At 45.9% G+C, this 16,333-nt stretch overlaps 1 protein-coding gene across 1 annotated transcript in view; it reads right to left on the bottom strand.

Annotated features, from left to right (window-relative positions):
• Window positions 1–16,333, bottom strand: part of PUM3 (pumilio RNA binding family member 3) — a 517,651-nt gene that overhangs the window by 428,452 nt on the left and 72,866 nt on the right. Inside the window, exon 3 of the mRNA XM_069228428.1 lies at window positions 8,979–9,176. Within this exon, the coding sequence (XP_069084529.1) occupies window positions 8,979–9,176 (198 nt within the window). The remainder of the gene's footprint in view (window positions 1–8,978; window positions 9,177–16,333) is intronic.

Raw genomic sequence — 16,333 nt, 5'->3', positions numbered from 1 at the left:
ATTCCTTACTTTGAAATAGCACATACAGAGCCAACTTCCTACACTGGTGAAGTGGAGTTAGTCTCAGTGCTGCCGACCGCACACAGTGGTAGATCCAGAAGCAGACTCTTAGTCAAAAAATATCTTCTAAGGCTTATCCAAGGAGTAGTGTTAAGCATTTGTTGTACATACACACAGGCAATAAATGAGGAACACACACTCAGAGACAATTCCAGCCAATAGGTTTTTGTATAGAAAAATATATTTTCTTAGTTTATTTTAAGAACCACAGGTTCAAATTCTACATGTAATATCTCATTTGAAAGGTATTGCAGGTAAGTACTTTAGGAACTTTGAATAATCACAATAGCATATATACTTTTTACATAAAACACATATAGCTACTTTAGAAGTGGACAGTGCAATTTTCACAGTTCCTGGGGGAGGTAAAGTAATGTTAGTTCTTGCAGGTAAGTAAACCACCTACGGGGTTCAAATTGGGATCCAAGGTAGCCCACCGTTGGGGGTTCAGAGCAACCCCAAAGTCACCACACCAGCAGCTCAGGGCCGGTCAGGTGCAGAGTTCAAAGTGGTGCCCAAAACGCATAGGCTAGAATGGAGAGAAGGGGGTGCCCCGGTTCCGGTCTGCTTGCAGGTAAGTACCCGCGTCTTCGGAGGGCAGACCAGGGGGGTTTTGTAGGGCACCGGGGGGGACACAAGCCCACACAGAAATTTCACCCTCAGCAGCGCGGGGGCGGCCGGGTGCAGTGTAGAAACAAGCGTCGGGTTTTCAATGTTAGTCTATGAGAGATCAACGGATCTCTTCAGCGCTGCAGGCAGGCAAGGGGGGGCTTCCTCGGGGAAACCTCCACTTGGGCGAGGGAGAGGGACTCCTGGGGGTCACTTCTGCAGTGAAAGTCCGGTCCTTCAGGTCCTGGGGGCTGCGGGTGCAGGGTCTTTTCCAGGCGTCGGGACTTAGGTTTCAGAGAGTCGCGGTCAGGGGAAGCCTCGGGATTCCCTCTGCAGGCGGCGCTGTGGGGGCTCAGGGGGGACAGGTTTTGGTACTCACAGTCGTAGAGTAGTCCGGGGGTCCTCCCTGAGGTGTTGGTTCTCCACCAGCCGAGTCGGGGTCGCCGGGTGCAGTGTTGCAAGTCTCACGCTTCTTGCGGGGAGATTGCAGGGTCTTTAAAGCTGCTCCTTGAAACAAAGTTGCAGTCTTTTTGGAGCAGGTCCGCTGTCCTCAGGAGTTTCTTGTCTTTTTCGAAGCAGGGCAGTCCTCAGAGGATTCAGAGGTCGCTGGTCCCTTGGAAGGCGTCGCTGGAGCAGAGTTCTTTGGAAGGCAGGAGACAGGCCGGTGAGTTTCTGGAGCCAAGGCAGTTGTCGTCTTCTGGTCTTCCTCTGCAGGGGTTTTCAGCTAGGCAGTCCTTCTTCTTGTAGTTTGCAGGAATCTAATTTTCTAGGGTTCAGGGTAGCCCTTAAATACTAAATTTAAGGGCGTGTTTAGGTCTGGGGGGTTAGTAGCCAATGGCTACTAGCCCTGAGGGTGGGTACACCCTCTTTGTGCCTCCTCCCAAGGGGAGGGGGTCACAATCCTAACCCTATTGGGGGAATCCTCCATCTGCAAGATGGAGGATTTCTAAAAGTTAGAGTCACTTCAGCTCAGGACACCTTAGGGGCTGTCCTGACTGGCCAGTGACTCCTCCTTGTTGCTTTCTTTGTTCCCTCCAGCCTTGCCGCCAAAAGTGGGGGCCGTGGCCGGAGGGGGCGGGCAACTCCACTAAGCTGGAGTGCCCTGCTGGGCTGTGACAAAGGGGTGAGCCTTTGAGGCTCACCGCCAGGTGTTACAGCTCCTGCCTGGGGGAGGTGTTAGCATCTCCACCCAGTGCAGGCTTTGTTACTGGCCTCAGAGTGACAAAGGCACTCTCCCCATGGGGCCAGCAACATGTCTCTAGTGTGGCAGGCTGCTGGAACTAGTCAGCCTACACAGACAGTCGGTTAAGTTTCAGGGGGCACCTCTAAGGTGTCCTCTGTGGTGTATTTTACAATAAAATGTACACTGGCATCAGTGTGCATTTATTGTGCTGAGAAGTTTGATACCAAACTTCCCAGTTTTCAGTGTAGCCATTATGGTGCTGTGGAGTTCGTGTTTGACAGACTCCCAGACCATATACTCTTATGGCTACCCTGCACTTACAATGTCTAAGGTTTTGTTTAGACACTGTAGGGGTACCATGCTCATGCACTGGTACCCTCACCTATGGTATAGTGCACCCTGCCTTAGGGCTGTAAGGCCTGCTAGAGGGGTGTCTTACCTATACTGCATAGGCAGTGAGAGGCTGGCATGGCACCCTGAGGGGAGTGCCATGTCGACTTACTCGTTTTGTTCTCACTAGCACACACAAGCTGGCAAGCAGTGTGTCTGTGCTGAGTGAGAGGTCTCCAGGGTGGCATAAGACATGCTGCAGCCCTTAGAGACCTTCCTTGGCATCAGGGCCCTTGGTACTAGAAGTACCAGTTACAAGGGACTTATCTGGATGCCAGGGTCTGCCAATTGTGGATACAAAAGTACAGGTTAGGGAAAGAACACTGGTGCTGGGGCCTGGTTAGCAGGCCTCAGCACACTTTCAATTGTAAACATAGCATCAGCAAAGGCAAAAAGTCAGGGGGCAACCATGCCAAGGAGGCATTTCCTTACAACCAGCCTTTAGTCTTCTGGCATATTCCTCCCTTGCTCACTAACACTGTAGGAAGTTGGCTCTGTATGTGCTATTTCAAAGTAAGGAATAGCATGCACAGAGTCCAAGGGTTCCCCTTAGAGGTAAAATAGTGGTAAAAAGAGATAATACTAATGCTCTATTTTTTGTGGTAGTGTGGTAGAGCAGTAGGCTTATCCAAGGAGTAGTGTTAAGCATTTGTTGTACATACACACAGACAATAAATGAGGTACACACACTCGGAGACAAATCCAGCCAATAGGTTTTGTTATAGAAAAATATCTTTTCTTAGTTTATTTTAAGAACCACAGGTTCAAATTTTACATGTAATAGCTCTTTTGAAAGGTATTGCAGGTAAGTACTCTAGGAACTTTGAATCATTACTTTAGCATGTATACTTTTCACATAAAACACAATAAGCTGTTTTAAAAGTGGACACAGTGCAATTTTCACAGTTCCTGGGGGAGGTAAGTTATTGTTAGTTTCAACAGGTAAGTAAGGCACTTACAGGTTTCAGTTTTTGGTCCAAGGTAGCCCACCGTTGGGGGTTCAGAGCAACCCCAAAGTTATCACACCAGCAGCTCAGGGCCGGTCAGGTGCAAAGGTCAAAGAGGTGCCCAAAACACATAGGCTATAATGGAGAGAAGGGGGTGCCCCGGTTCCAGTCTGCCAGCAGGTAAGTACCCGCGTCTTCGGAGGGCAGACCAGGGGGGTTTTGTAGGGCACCGGGGGGGGGGGACACAAAGTAGCACAGAAAGTACACCCTCAGCAGCGCGGGGGCGGCCGGGTGCAGTGTGCAAACATGCGTCGGGTTTCCTTCAGTTTTCAATAGAAGACCAAGGGGTCTCTTCAGCGATGCAGGCAGGCAAGGGGGGGGGGCTCCTCGGGGTAGCCACCACCTGGCCAAGGGAGAGGGCCTCCTGGGGGTCACTCCTGCACAGAAGTTCCATTTCTTTAGGGGCTGGGGGCTGCGGGTGCAGGGTCTTTTCCAGCCGTCGGGAAATGGAGTTCAGACAGTCGCGGTCAGGGGGGAGCCTGGGGATTCCCTCTGCAGGCGTCGCTGTGGGGGCTCAGGGGGGGCCAACTTTGGTTACTCACAGTCGTAGAGTCACCGGAGGGTCCTCCCTGAGTTGGTTGTTCTCCACCAGTCGAGTCGGGGTCGCCGGGTGCAGTGTTGCAAGTCTCACGCTTCTTGCGGGGAGTTGCAGGGGTCTTTAAATCTGCTCCTTGTAACAAAGTTGCAGTTCTTTTGGAGCAGTGCCGCTGTCCTCGGGAGTTTCTTGTCTTTTTCGAAGCAGGGCAGTCCTCAGAGGATTCAGAGGTCGCTGGTCCCTTGGAAAGCGTCGCTGGAGCAGGTTCTTTGGAAGGCAGGAGACAGGCCGGTAAGTCTGGGGCCAAGGCAGTTGGTGTCTTCTGGTCTTCCTCTGCAGGGGTTTGTCAGCTCGGCAGTCCTTCTTCTTGTAGTTGCAGGAATCTAAATCTTTAGGTTCAGGGAAGCCCTTAAATACTAAATTTAAGGGCGTGTTTAGGTCTGGGGGGTTAGTAGCCAATGGTTACTAGCCCTGAGGGTGGGTACACCCTCTTTGTGCCTCCTCCCAAGGGGAGGGGGTCACATCCCTAATCCTATTGGGGGAATCCTCCATCTGCAAGATGGAGGATTTCTAAAAGTTAGAGTCACCTCAGCTCAGGACACCTTAGGGGCTGTCCTGACTGGCCAGTGACTCCTCCTTGTTATTCTCATTATTTTCTCCGGCCTTGCCGCCAAAAGTGGGGGCCGGGGCCGGAGGGGCGGGCAACTCCACTAGCTGGAGTGTCCTGCGGTGCTGTGACAAAGGGGTGAGCCTTTGAGGCTCACCGCCAGGTGTTACAGCTCCTGCCTGGGGGAGGTGTTAGCATCTCCACACAGTGCAGGCTTTGTTACTGGCCTCAGAGTGACAAAGGCACTCTCCCCATGGGGCCAGCAACATGTCTCTAGTGTGGCAGGCTGCTGGAACCAGTCAGCCTACACAGATAGTCAGTTAAGTTTCAGGGGGCACCTCTAAGGTGCCCTCTGTGGTGTATTTTACAATAAAATGTACACTGGCATCAGAGTGCATTTATTGTGCTGAGAAGTTTGATACCAAACTTCCCAGTTTTCAGTGTAGCCATTATGGTGCTGTGGAGTTCGTGTAAAACAGACTCCCAGACCATATACTCTTATGGCTACCCTGCACTTACAATGTCTAAGGTTTTGCTTAGACACTGTAGGGGCACAGTGCTCATGCACTGGTACCCTCACCTATGGTATAGTGCACCCTGCCTTAGGGCTGTAAGGCCTGCTAGAGGGGTGTCTTACCTATACTGCATAGGCAGTGAGAGGCTGGCATGGCACCCTGAGGGGAGTGCCATGTCGACTTACTCATTTTGTTCTCACTAGCACACACAAGCTGGTAAGCAGTGTGTCTGTGCTGAGTGAGGGGTCTCCAGGGTGGCATAATACATGCTGCATCCCTTAGAGACCTTCCCTGGCATCAGGGCCCTTGGTACCAGAGGTACCAGTTACAAGGGACTTATCTGGATGCCAGGTGTGCCAATTGTGGAATCAAAAGTACAGGTTAGGGAAAGAACACTGGTGCTGGGGCCTGGTTAGCAGGCCTCAGCACACTTTCAATTCAAAACATAGCATCAGCAAAGGCAAAAAGTCAGGGGGTAACCATGCCAAGGAGGCTGCCGAGAGCCCTTAAAGTCATGTTTTGATTTGGAAAAAATACAAAGAGGTGTGTCTGCCAGGTCACACATAAAACTTGGGGTTTACCTCTCTTTTGTTACTCCTGACAAAGGGACACTACATTAAAAGTGACTGTATACAGGTAAGAAGTGTATAAATCTTAACAAAAAAACAGGAAAGATGAGGCAAAAACTCCAGCTTTGAAACACCCAAAAAAGTACAAATAATTAAATTTGACCACGTATTCCTTAGTACTTACAATTCCAGATCAAAGGAGATAGAAAAAAAACTGAAGTATTTGCCAGTGTAGAGCATGATGAGATACTTGTGGCGCTGGCAAGGGAGAGTGTCAAATTCAGCTTCATGAAACTGCTATGTAGCTTATTTTTCATGTAGGTTTACCCTTAAAGATTGGTGAATGAGCTTCTTTCTAAATGAAAACACATAATTGAATTCCGGCGATGTAACCTTTTGAGAGGCAAAAATCAAAAACATTTTTTGTTGTTGCCAAAAGTGAATATTTCTCCTAAAAGTGCTCCAGGTTCCATCACATGGATGGAAGTTTTGTTCTAGTCAAAGTGTGCACAACACCAGAACCCCCAGAGGGCTGCCATCTGGATCATAGTGATCAGACAGGCCATACAATGCCTAAAAGTGGTGTAGGAAGTTGGCTCTGTATGTGCTATTTCAAAGTAAGGAATAGCATGCACAGAGTCCAAGGGTTCCCCTTAGAGGTAAAATAGTGGTAAAAACAGATAATACTAATGCTCTATTTTGTGGTAGTGTGGTCGAGCAGTAGGCTTATCCAAGGAGTAGTGTTAAGCATTTGTTGTACATACACAAGACAATAAATGAGGTACACACACTCAGAGACAAATCCAGCCAATAGGTTTTGTATAGAAAAATATCTTTTCTTAGTTTATTTTAAGAACCACAGGTTCAAATTTAACATGTAATATCTTGTTTGAAAGGTATTGCAGGTAAGTACATTAGGAACTTTGAATCATTTCAATTGCATGTATACTTTTTAAGTTATTCACAAATAGCTATTTCAAAAGTGGACACTGCAATTTTCACAGTTCCTGGGGGAGGTAAGTTTTTGTTAGCTTTACCAGGTAAGTACGACACTTACAGGGTTCAGTTCTTGGTCCAAGGTAGCCCACCGTTGGGGGTTCAGAGCAACCCCAAAGTTACCACACCAGCAGCTCAGGGCCGGTCAGGTGCAGAGTTCAAAGTGGTGCCCAAAACGCATAGGCTAGAATGGAGAGAAGGGGGTGCCCCGGTTCCAGTCTGCCAGCAGGTAAGTACCCGCGTCTTCGGAGGGCAGACCAGGGGGGTTTTGTAGGGCACCGGGGGGGGGACACAAGCCCGCACAGAAATTTCACCCTCAGCGGCGCGGGGGCGGCCGGGTGCAGTGTTAGAACAAGCGTCGGGTTCGCAATGGAAGTCAATGAGAGATCAAGGGATCTCTTCAGCGCTGCAGGCAGGCAAGGGGGGGCTTCCTCGGGGAAACCTCCACTTGGGCAAGGGAGAGGGACTCCTGGGGGTCACTTCTGCAGTGAAAGTCCGGTCCTTCAGGTCCTGGGGGCTGCGGGTGCAGGGTCTTTTCCAGGCGTCGGGACTTAGGTTTCAGAGAGTCGCGGTCAGGGGAAGCCTCGGGATTCCCTCTGCAGGCGGCGCTGTGGGGGCTCAGGGGGGACAGGTTTTGGTACTCACAGTCGTAGAGTAGTCCGGGGGTTCTCCCTGAGGTGTTGGTTCTCCACCAGCCGAGTCGGGGTCGCCGGGTGCAGTGTTGCAAGTCTCACGCTTCTTGCGGGGAGATTGCAGGGGTCTTTAAAGCTGCTCCTTTGGATAAAGTTGCAGTCTTTTTGGAGCAGGTCCGCTGTCCTCGGGAGTTTCTTGTCGTCGTCGAAGCAGGGCAGTCCTCAGAGGATTCAGAGGTCGCTGGTCCCTTTGGAAGGCGTCGCTGGAGCAGAGTTACTTGGAAGGCAGGAGACAGGCCGGTGAGTTTCTGGAGCCAAGGCAGTTGTTGTCTTCTGGTCTTCCTCTGCAGGGGTTTTCAGCTAGGCAGTCCTTCTTCTTGTTGTTGCAGGAATCTGATTTTCTAGGGTTCAGGGTAGCCCTTAAATACTAAATTTAAGGGCGTGTTTAGGTCTGGGGGGTTAGTAGCCAATGGCTACTAGCCCTGAGGGTGGGTACACCCTCTTTGTGCCTCCTCCCAAGGGGAGGGGGTCACAATCCTAACCCTATTGGGGGAATCCTCCATCTGCAAGATGGAGGATTTCTAAAAGTTAGAGTCACTTCAGCTCAGGACACCTTAGGGGCTGTCCTGACTGGCCAGTGACTCCTCCTTGTTGCTTTCTTTGTTCCCTCCAGCCTTGCCGCCAAAAGTGGGGGCCGTGGCCGGAGGGGGCGGGCAACTCCACTAAGCTGGAGTGCCCTGCTGGGCTGTGACAAAGGGGTGAGCCTTTGAGGCTCACCGCCAGGTGTTACAGCTCCTGCCTGGGGGAGGTGTTAGCATCTCCACCCAGTGCAGGCTTTGTTACTGGCCTCAGAGTGACAAAGGCACTCTCCCCATGGGGCCAGCAACATGTCTCTAGTGTGGCAGGCTGCTGGAACTAGTCAGCCTACACAGACAGTCGGTTAAGTTTCAGGGGGCACCTCTAAGGTGCCCTCTGGGGTGTATTTTGCAATAAAATGTACACTGGCATCAGTGTGCATTTATTGTGCTGAGAAGTTTGATACCAAACTTCCCAGTTTTCAGTGTAGCCATTATGGTGCTGTGGAGTTCGTGTTTGACAAACTCCCAGACCATATACTCTTATGGCTACCCTGCACTTACAATGTCTAAGGTTTTGTTTAGACACTGTAGGGGTACCATGCTCATGCACTGGTACCCTCACCTATGGTATAGTGCACCTTGCCTTAGGGCTGTAAGGCCTGCTAGAGGGGTGACTGACCTATACTTGCATAGGCAGTGAGAGGCTGGCATGGCACCCTGAGGGGAGTGCCATGTCGACTTACTCGTTTTGTTCTCACTAGCCCACACAAGCTGGCAAGCAGTGTGTCTGTGCTGAGTGAGAGGTCTCCAGGGTGGCATAAGACATGCTGCAGCCCTTAGAGACCTTCCTTGGCATCAGGGCCCTTGGTACTAGAAGTACCAGTTACAAGGGACTTATCTGGATGCCAGGGTCTGCCAATTGTGGATACAAAAGTACAGGTTAGGGAAAGAACACTGGTGCTGGGGCCTGGTTAGCAGGCCTTAGCACACTTTCAATTGTAAACATAGCATCAGCAAAGGCAAAAAGTCAGGGGGCAACCATGCCAAGGAGGCATTTCCTTACAAGTGGTCACTCATCTTTAAAGTTGTAAACATGTGGCACTGAACAGTACAAGTTCTGAAGGTCTTTCTTTTAACTGTCTTTTTATTGCCTGAATAATGCACTTAATATCACTAGTGTAAAACTGATAGTTATCAGAGAAGAAAAATATAAAATAAATGAGGCAAATACTGATAATTTAGTTTTTTTTTTCCAATGCTGCAAGACAAGAGCACAACTATCACAGATTCCACTCACCTCCATCCTGATCCCCCTGATCCAGTTTTCTTTTCTTTGTGAAATTTTGGTTCTGTGGTTTGCCCTTAGCTGAAAATTGTTTGACAGCAGCTTTTCCACCAGCTTTCTCAGGCTTTTTGTTTCCTTTTTCAAATTTCTGAGACTTGAACGTTCTACTATCACCAGCTTTTGTTTGATATCTTTTTGGAGGACCAGAGTCTATTGCAAACAAATATAATTACAAGTAACAAAACTAAATTAAAAAGTGGCATCTTCAGTCTATCAACAATTAAAGTAGGAACACAAAGCTAACTTTTTTCAGTGAAAAACGATTTTTAAACAAGGAAAAAACAAAAGATCTATAGACCTAAAAAGACATTGACATACCTTTCCCAAAACCATCATAGTGAGTGCTAGTGATCTGTGATGTTCTATCTCCCAAGCACAACATTTTTAAATTGCTTTTTTTGTGTGTTTTTGGTCTGTCTGTCAGAGATCATTTTTTATTTTGAGAAATAAAAACATTAATGGAAAACTAGAAATAACACTAAATATCCCTGGAACTCTAAAGGACAGGTAGGAAGAATTAACCACATAATAAACATACTCCATTAGGATCCTGTAACATTATCATTATCCCATTCATAATGAAACAAATATTAATGCTACTTTTCAGCTGTGTGCACGAGCAAACCAGACACATCAAAACCTACAGAAGCTAGCACTCAGCAATATATTTCCCCAGGATAAAATAGCCTCCAGATCAAGTTTCAGAATACAAACAGGAACCACTGAATGATCTCTTAGAATCGCTAAAAACTCTTTAGAAAAATGATACAGAAACAATTAAACTGGCCTTGAAGGATCCCGCCAAGTGGGAAGGTCCCGATCATCACAGATAAATAGCAATATGATAGCTACAGGAAAGTGGATTTGATATTTGAGGAGGAGGTAGGTCGGTTAACATGGGATGAAAACCGAGGACTTTGACAGGGAGATGAGACGATGTACTGACTTGCTTCTATGGTAATAGAGGGTAGTTTGGTCAGAGTAGCCTGTGGCGTCAAGAGTAGAAGCTTGATATATGGAGGATAACAGCTTATGAGTTATGGACATAGTGAATCAGAGAAGATGAAGGGGTCTTTCAGGACTCAGTCACGGGCTTCTTACAGCCTTATACTTTACTCTCTCTTTTGTATTATATTTGCTACATATGGCAAACCTGCCTGTCATGACTATAGTTATATTGTTGCAAATTAAAAACAATAAAAATAAATTGTGAAAAACATCCACAAACAATCTTGGGTTTCATTAAATTTTTCTCCACAGACGCAAATGGCTGATTTTAAAAACACGGCTGTGTCATTGTCCTGCCATTTGATAAGTTTTGTTTTGACCAATGACTTTGTGTTTCACCACTGCGCATATTAGTTGCTCAATGTTCACCAGTAGCACATGGTATGTTTTGTTCAGTTGAGCCGCCTATGGGCTTTGACATTGCATTAGCCATTACATTCTGTATTCTGCCTATTGGCTTTGACATGCTGTATCCAGTCTAGCCGCCTATTGGCTTTGACATTGCATGCCTATTGACTTTGACATGATGTATTCAATTTAGCTGCCTATTGACTTTGACATGCTATTAGATATTCTGCCTATGGGCTTTGACATGATATTATATATTGCATTTTGTATTCAGCTTAACTGCCTATTGGCTTTGACATGATATTCAGCTCCGCTGCCTATTGGCTTTGACATGATATTATACATTGCATTTTGTATTCAGCTCAGCTGCCTATGGGCTTTGACATGATATTATACATTGCATTTTATATTCAGCTCAGTTGCCTATTGGCTTTGACATGATATTATACATTGCATTTCGTATTCAGCTCCGCTGCCTATTGGCTTTGACATGACACTAGACATTGCATTTGATATTTAGGTTAGCTGCCTATTGCCTTTAACATGACATTGCATTTGATATTTAGGTTAGCTGCCCATTGCCTTTAACGTGGAGTTAGACATTGCAGTTGAGAATCCAAGCTGTATTTTTCCAAGCTGTGTTTTTGCACCAGATGAACCAAGATGTTTTGCTCTCACAGTAGACTAGACCTGATAAGAGAGGGTACATGGGCGTTGTTTTTCCTCGCTTGAGCTTGGGAACAGGAGTAGTCTTGGAGACCTGGCCAGTCTCCAAAAGGCTTGCTCAGTTTCCCAGGTCTGAGAGGAGGGGGCACACCTTTGTAACGAATGTAACAGGCTGCAGAGAGTGAGATTCGAATCTGCCGGACCTCGTGCTGGAGCTTGGCGCCAGCTGCCAGCATCCCGTGTGGGTAGATGAAACTCTTTCTCGCGGCTGACAGGGGTCATCAGCTTGCAGACCTTAGAAAGATGTAGCTGTAAATAGTTCCTACACGGTGAAGTATTTGTTTTGCTTTGCATTCAATATCTTATAAATATAACCTGCTGTGTATATTGCAAACTGATATATTTTGTTTGATTAACGCGGACTTGAAAGCTACTAATTCGTCATTCATAAATATTAAGAATTAACAACAATAAACGTCTTCTTTGACCTCACAAGTGCCTTTCTGTTGTGTTATGTTAGTGCTTAGAAACTAAATAAGAGGAAAGCACTACAATTGGTACCAGGAGTGGGGTCGGTCATTAAGAGGTGATTAAGGGGGTTTGACGAGTTAGTAGATTTCTAAGTGCACACTTTAAAAGTGTAATTGTTTTTTGTTGTTTGGAGAATTACAGAAATTGTTTTCTGTTTGGAGAATCACAGTAGCACGGCAGACCATGTCTGAGAATACATGTGTTGATGAACTGCCTGATGGTGCTAAGAAAAACTGTGAATTGTTTTCTGTTTGGGGAATTACAGAAGAAAATGCATGTGTAGCTAAAATGCCTGATGTTGTTTTGAGAAATAATTCCCGTTGTATATATGTAGAAAACGTGTGTTTTGGAAGTAATGATGACAGAAAGGTCTGGATACCTTTATCTGCTTACAGAGAAATGCAGGAGAAATGTAGGCAGTTGGAACATGAAAATAGGAATTTACGTGAGCAAATTAGCCCGACTGAAAGTTATAAAAGGGCTGTTTTTGAAGAATCTTTCTTGTCCCATTCCAGTAATGAGGGGGTTAAGACAGCTCCGAGCTGCACTGAGTTTTCGTGTGAGCCAGGGTTTTTGGCAGACAAAATGCATTCCTTAACTGATAACAAGGACGAGAGAGCTCAGAATGTGATTTACGAGTTACCGTTGCAAAATGCACAAGTAAAACGAAAGATTTTAGGGAGACACCGAGTTTCATTAGCTTGTTTGATTTTTGGAAAAAGAATAGCCCTCATTTGAGTGAAATCCTAACACTTTTGTATATGGTCACTGTGAAAAATTATATGCAGCTGCGCGCGTGTGATTTGGCAAATGAAATAATGCAGACTTTAGGTTTTTGCGCAGTGCAAGAAGGAAATACTTATGTACATGTAACTCAAGAACAAGGAAAGAAAATAGTGCCCCTAGCTAGAATCATACAATGGATCTGGTACTTGCAAGACAGGGCTAGAGTACCACAGGTAAAAGAATTACCAGTGAAATTGTGTGCACCATTTGAATTCGTGTCTACTGAAGATAAAAAGCATGTTTGTTTTACTAATGATTCATTGACTGAAATGTTGTTTTCTGGCACCGTAGAAGCGTTGTATAATGTGTGTCAGATTTTGAAGCAAGAACTACGTGAGATGTGTCATTTTTACGCTGATTTTTGGTTTATTGCTAATGTTTTAGCTGTTTGTTTTTACATATGGCTTGTACCTAACTGGTTCAATTACCTTGCAGATGTTAATGAGAAAAATTCAGAGAGAGAAGTGTACACCCAGAATTCTGCCTTAGTGGGGATGGCTAAGTGGGTGCCCCAGAAATGTGAACAGCTGAGAGAAAAAGCCACTTACAGGTGGGCAGAGATGAGAGGGATGCACATTCCCCTAGATTTGATAAAAACTGTGCAGCACGCACAAAAGCAATCTGTCATGCAAGCAGTCACAGAGCAGTTGGGGAGAGGAAAGTTACCAGGACAGAAATGTCAAATTGATCAGGTTTTAGGGAGAGTGATTGCTGCAAATTACCAAGGAAAAATCGAAATTATGCTGATACCTAGAAAAGAATTTGATTCATTGATACAAATTGGAGACAGAATGGCCCAAATTGGCAAAAGTGCAGTGAATGGAGGTTTGGTAAAGAATGAGTCTGCCCCAGCCCTTCTGACAGTGCAAGAAAAGGGAAGCTGTGGCGCAGCAGATAAAAACCTTAGTGCTGATGTGTGGGCTGAAGCCCCAAGTGATCCTCCAGAACCTGCAGAGAATATAACAAAGGGCCTCAAAAACGTCCTGCTGATTATAAAACAGGGAAAGAAAGAGGAAGGGTGCAGTTTAAATGAAAAATGTTATTTGCAAGAAAAGTCATACTTGTTTCTTTTGCAGATCCTACCACGTTTCGCCACTGTCCCTGAGTGTGCTGTGTGGTCCCCCTTCCGGTGTGTGCGTGTGGGGTCGGGGAAGGGACCGAATCCCCAACCTGAACCTGGCTGAGTAAAGTGCCAGCACCATGGATCCATTTTGCGCAAACTGCGCCTTCAGTTCAAGTTCAACTTGTTTGCTGTGTTTTTTTGTTTTTCCCTCTCATATGGAACTCTGACTTTTGCTTATCTTCCAGCAAACCTTTCAGGTGGACCGTGCACCTTTACATGAGCAGAACTCATGCCACATCAAATTGCTAACACTATTGAATTAGAGACTCATTCAGAGTATAAAAATTGCCCAGTCTTTTCTATGTAGATGTATCTGATGTGAAAAGTTATGAGATCAATGTGTTAATTCACTTCTGTTGCTTTACAGGGATTGCTTTGATATAATTTTTTTTTGTGCTGATGTTTTTTTTGTTTTTGTTTGAAATATGAGATATGTGAAACAAAAATTCATTGGTCAAAGGGCGGAATGTCCTGCCATTTGATAAGTTTTGTTTTGACCAATGACTTTGTGTTTCACCACTGCGCATATTAGTTGCTCAATGTTCACCAGTAGCACATGGTATGTTTTGTTCAGTTGAGCCGCCTATGGGCTTTGACATTGCATTAGCCATTACATTCTGTATTCTGCCTATTGGCTTTGACATGCTGTATCCAGTCTAGCCGCCTATTGGCTTTGACATTGCATGCCTATTGACTTTGACATGATGTATTCAATTTAGCTGCCTATTGACTTTGACATGCTATTAGATATTCTGCCTATGGGCTTTGACATGATATTATATATTGCATTTTGTATTCAGCTTAACTGCCTATTGGCTTTGACATGATATTCAGCTCCGCTGCCTATTGGCTTTGACATGATATTATACATTGCATTTTGTATTCAGCTCAGCTGCCTATGGGCTTTGACATGATATTATACATTGCATTTTATATTCAGCTCAGTTGCCTATTGGCTTTGACATGATATTATACATTGCATTTGATATTTAGGTTAGCTGCCTATTGCCTTTAACATGACATTGCATTTGATATTTAGGTTAGCTGCCCATTGCCTTTAACGTGGAGTTAGACATTGCAGTTGAGAATCCAAGCTGTATTTTTCCAAGCTGTGTTTTTGCACCAGATGAACCAAGATGTTTTGCTCTCACAGTAGACTAGACCTGATAAGAGAGGGTACATGGGCGTTGTTTTTCGTCGCTTGAGCTTGGGAACAGGAGTAGTCTTGGAGACCTGGCCAGTCTCCAAAAGGCTTGCTCAGTTTCCCAGGTCTGAGAGGAGGGGGCACACCTTTGTAACGAATCTAACAGGCTGCAGAGAGTGAGATTCGAATCTGCCGGACCTCGTGCTGGAGCTTGGCGCCAGCTGCCAGCATCCCGTGTGGGTAGATGAAACTCTTTCTCGCGGCTGACAGGGGTCATCAGCTTGCAGACCTTAGAAAGATGTAGCTGTAAATAGTTCCTACACGGTGAAGTATTTGTTTTGCTTTGCATTCAATATCTTATAAATATAACCTGCTGTGTATATTGCAAACTGATATATTTTGTTTGATTAACGCGGACTTGAAAGCTACTAATTCGTCATTCATAAATATTAAGAATTAACAACAATAAACGTCTTCTTTGACCTCACAAGTGCCTTTCTGTTGTGTTATGTTAGTGCTTAGAAACTAAATAAGAGGAAAGCACTACAGTCATGGACTTCTGTGCATGAGAGCACTTCCAGGGAACAGTGACACCTTAAGTTAACTTTAACTTTAGATCACAAACTTCTTTGACACTCCTGGAGCCCACAACAGACTACAGCATCCAGAAATGGCTGGTGAGGTGGAGGGGGCAGGGCCATTAGAGCTACTTAAAGGGATTTTGATTCCCGCAGCATTGGGCTTCTTTGACCCTGCTGGGGACCACAACAGACTATAGCGGCCAGAATTGTCTGGTGGTTAGGTGGAGGAGGGCCACTAGCACTACTTAGAGTGCCTTTGATTCCCACAGCATGGGATGCACCCCAAAGAAGACAAGGCCAAGAGCAGACCTACCTGCGCCCAGCAGAGCCCAGAGGAGGTTGGACCACTCCTTCTGGCCCTGGATTATCCCCATAACATTGAGTGTGGGGCTGTACGCAAAGATAATTTACTGAGCCATTACCCACTTTTTACCCCTGGACCTTTGAAAACTAGTGGACAGAATGGGTAAGAGGAAACTAGCCAGTTCTAAAAACCGTACAGATTTTACACACATTTCTAGTGGGGGCGGTTGGTGTGATTACTAAACAGGTCTGTTTAGCAGAGGCGACTTTCACTGGATTTAAACAATCAGCTGACTGTACCGGTAGATTCCAAACTAAAACAAAGAGCGCTCCGCTCTCAGTGATTTGAGACCTATACCATCTACTCCTCGGAACTCCTTCAAGAGCTAAAAACTTGAATATTCTGGCCAATGTGTTAACAGGACATCAGGAAGTAGGTGTATGGAACCTGCAAAGAGTGATCTATCATCAATCTCCTGAGCAACGTGCCAGACAAATCACAGTACAGCCCTGAGGAGTCACAGTATAGGGTCCAATTGAGGTGACCATTTTCTCAAAAAGTTAAAGGTTTAGATTACTGCCAGCACTGGTCCCCTGGTTGAGCATATAGGCGCCCTAGAAAAAGAGATTGCTAAACTGGTGGAGGATTGGAGTAGAGGTGTGTTAGAAATGGGGTCTTTGGTTGGCAGTCAGGTTACCTCCATCCAAACAAGGACCCTCACTCTAGTCAGGTTAAGTCACACACAAACCAAATAATCCTGTACCCACCCTCTGGTAGATTGACACTGAGCAGTCAGGCTTAACTTAGAAGGCGATG

This window comes from Pleurodeles waltl, chromosome 1_1 (genome assembly GCF_031143425.1).
Source record: "Pleurodeles waltl isolate 20211129_DDA chromosome 1_1, aPleWal1.hap1.20221129, whole genome shotgun sequence".
NCBI lineage: Eukaryota > Metazoa > Chordata > Amphibia > Caudata > Salamandridae > Pleurodeles > Pleurodeles waltl.
Note: the sequence above shows the minus strand (reverse complement) of the source record. Positions and strands in the feature narration are given on the sequence as shown.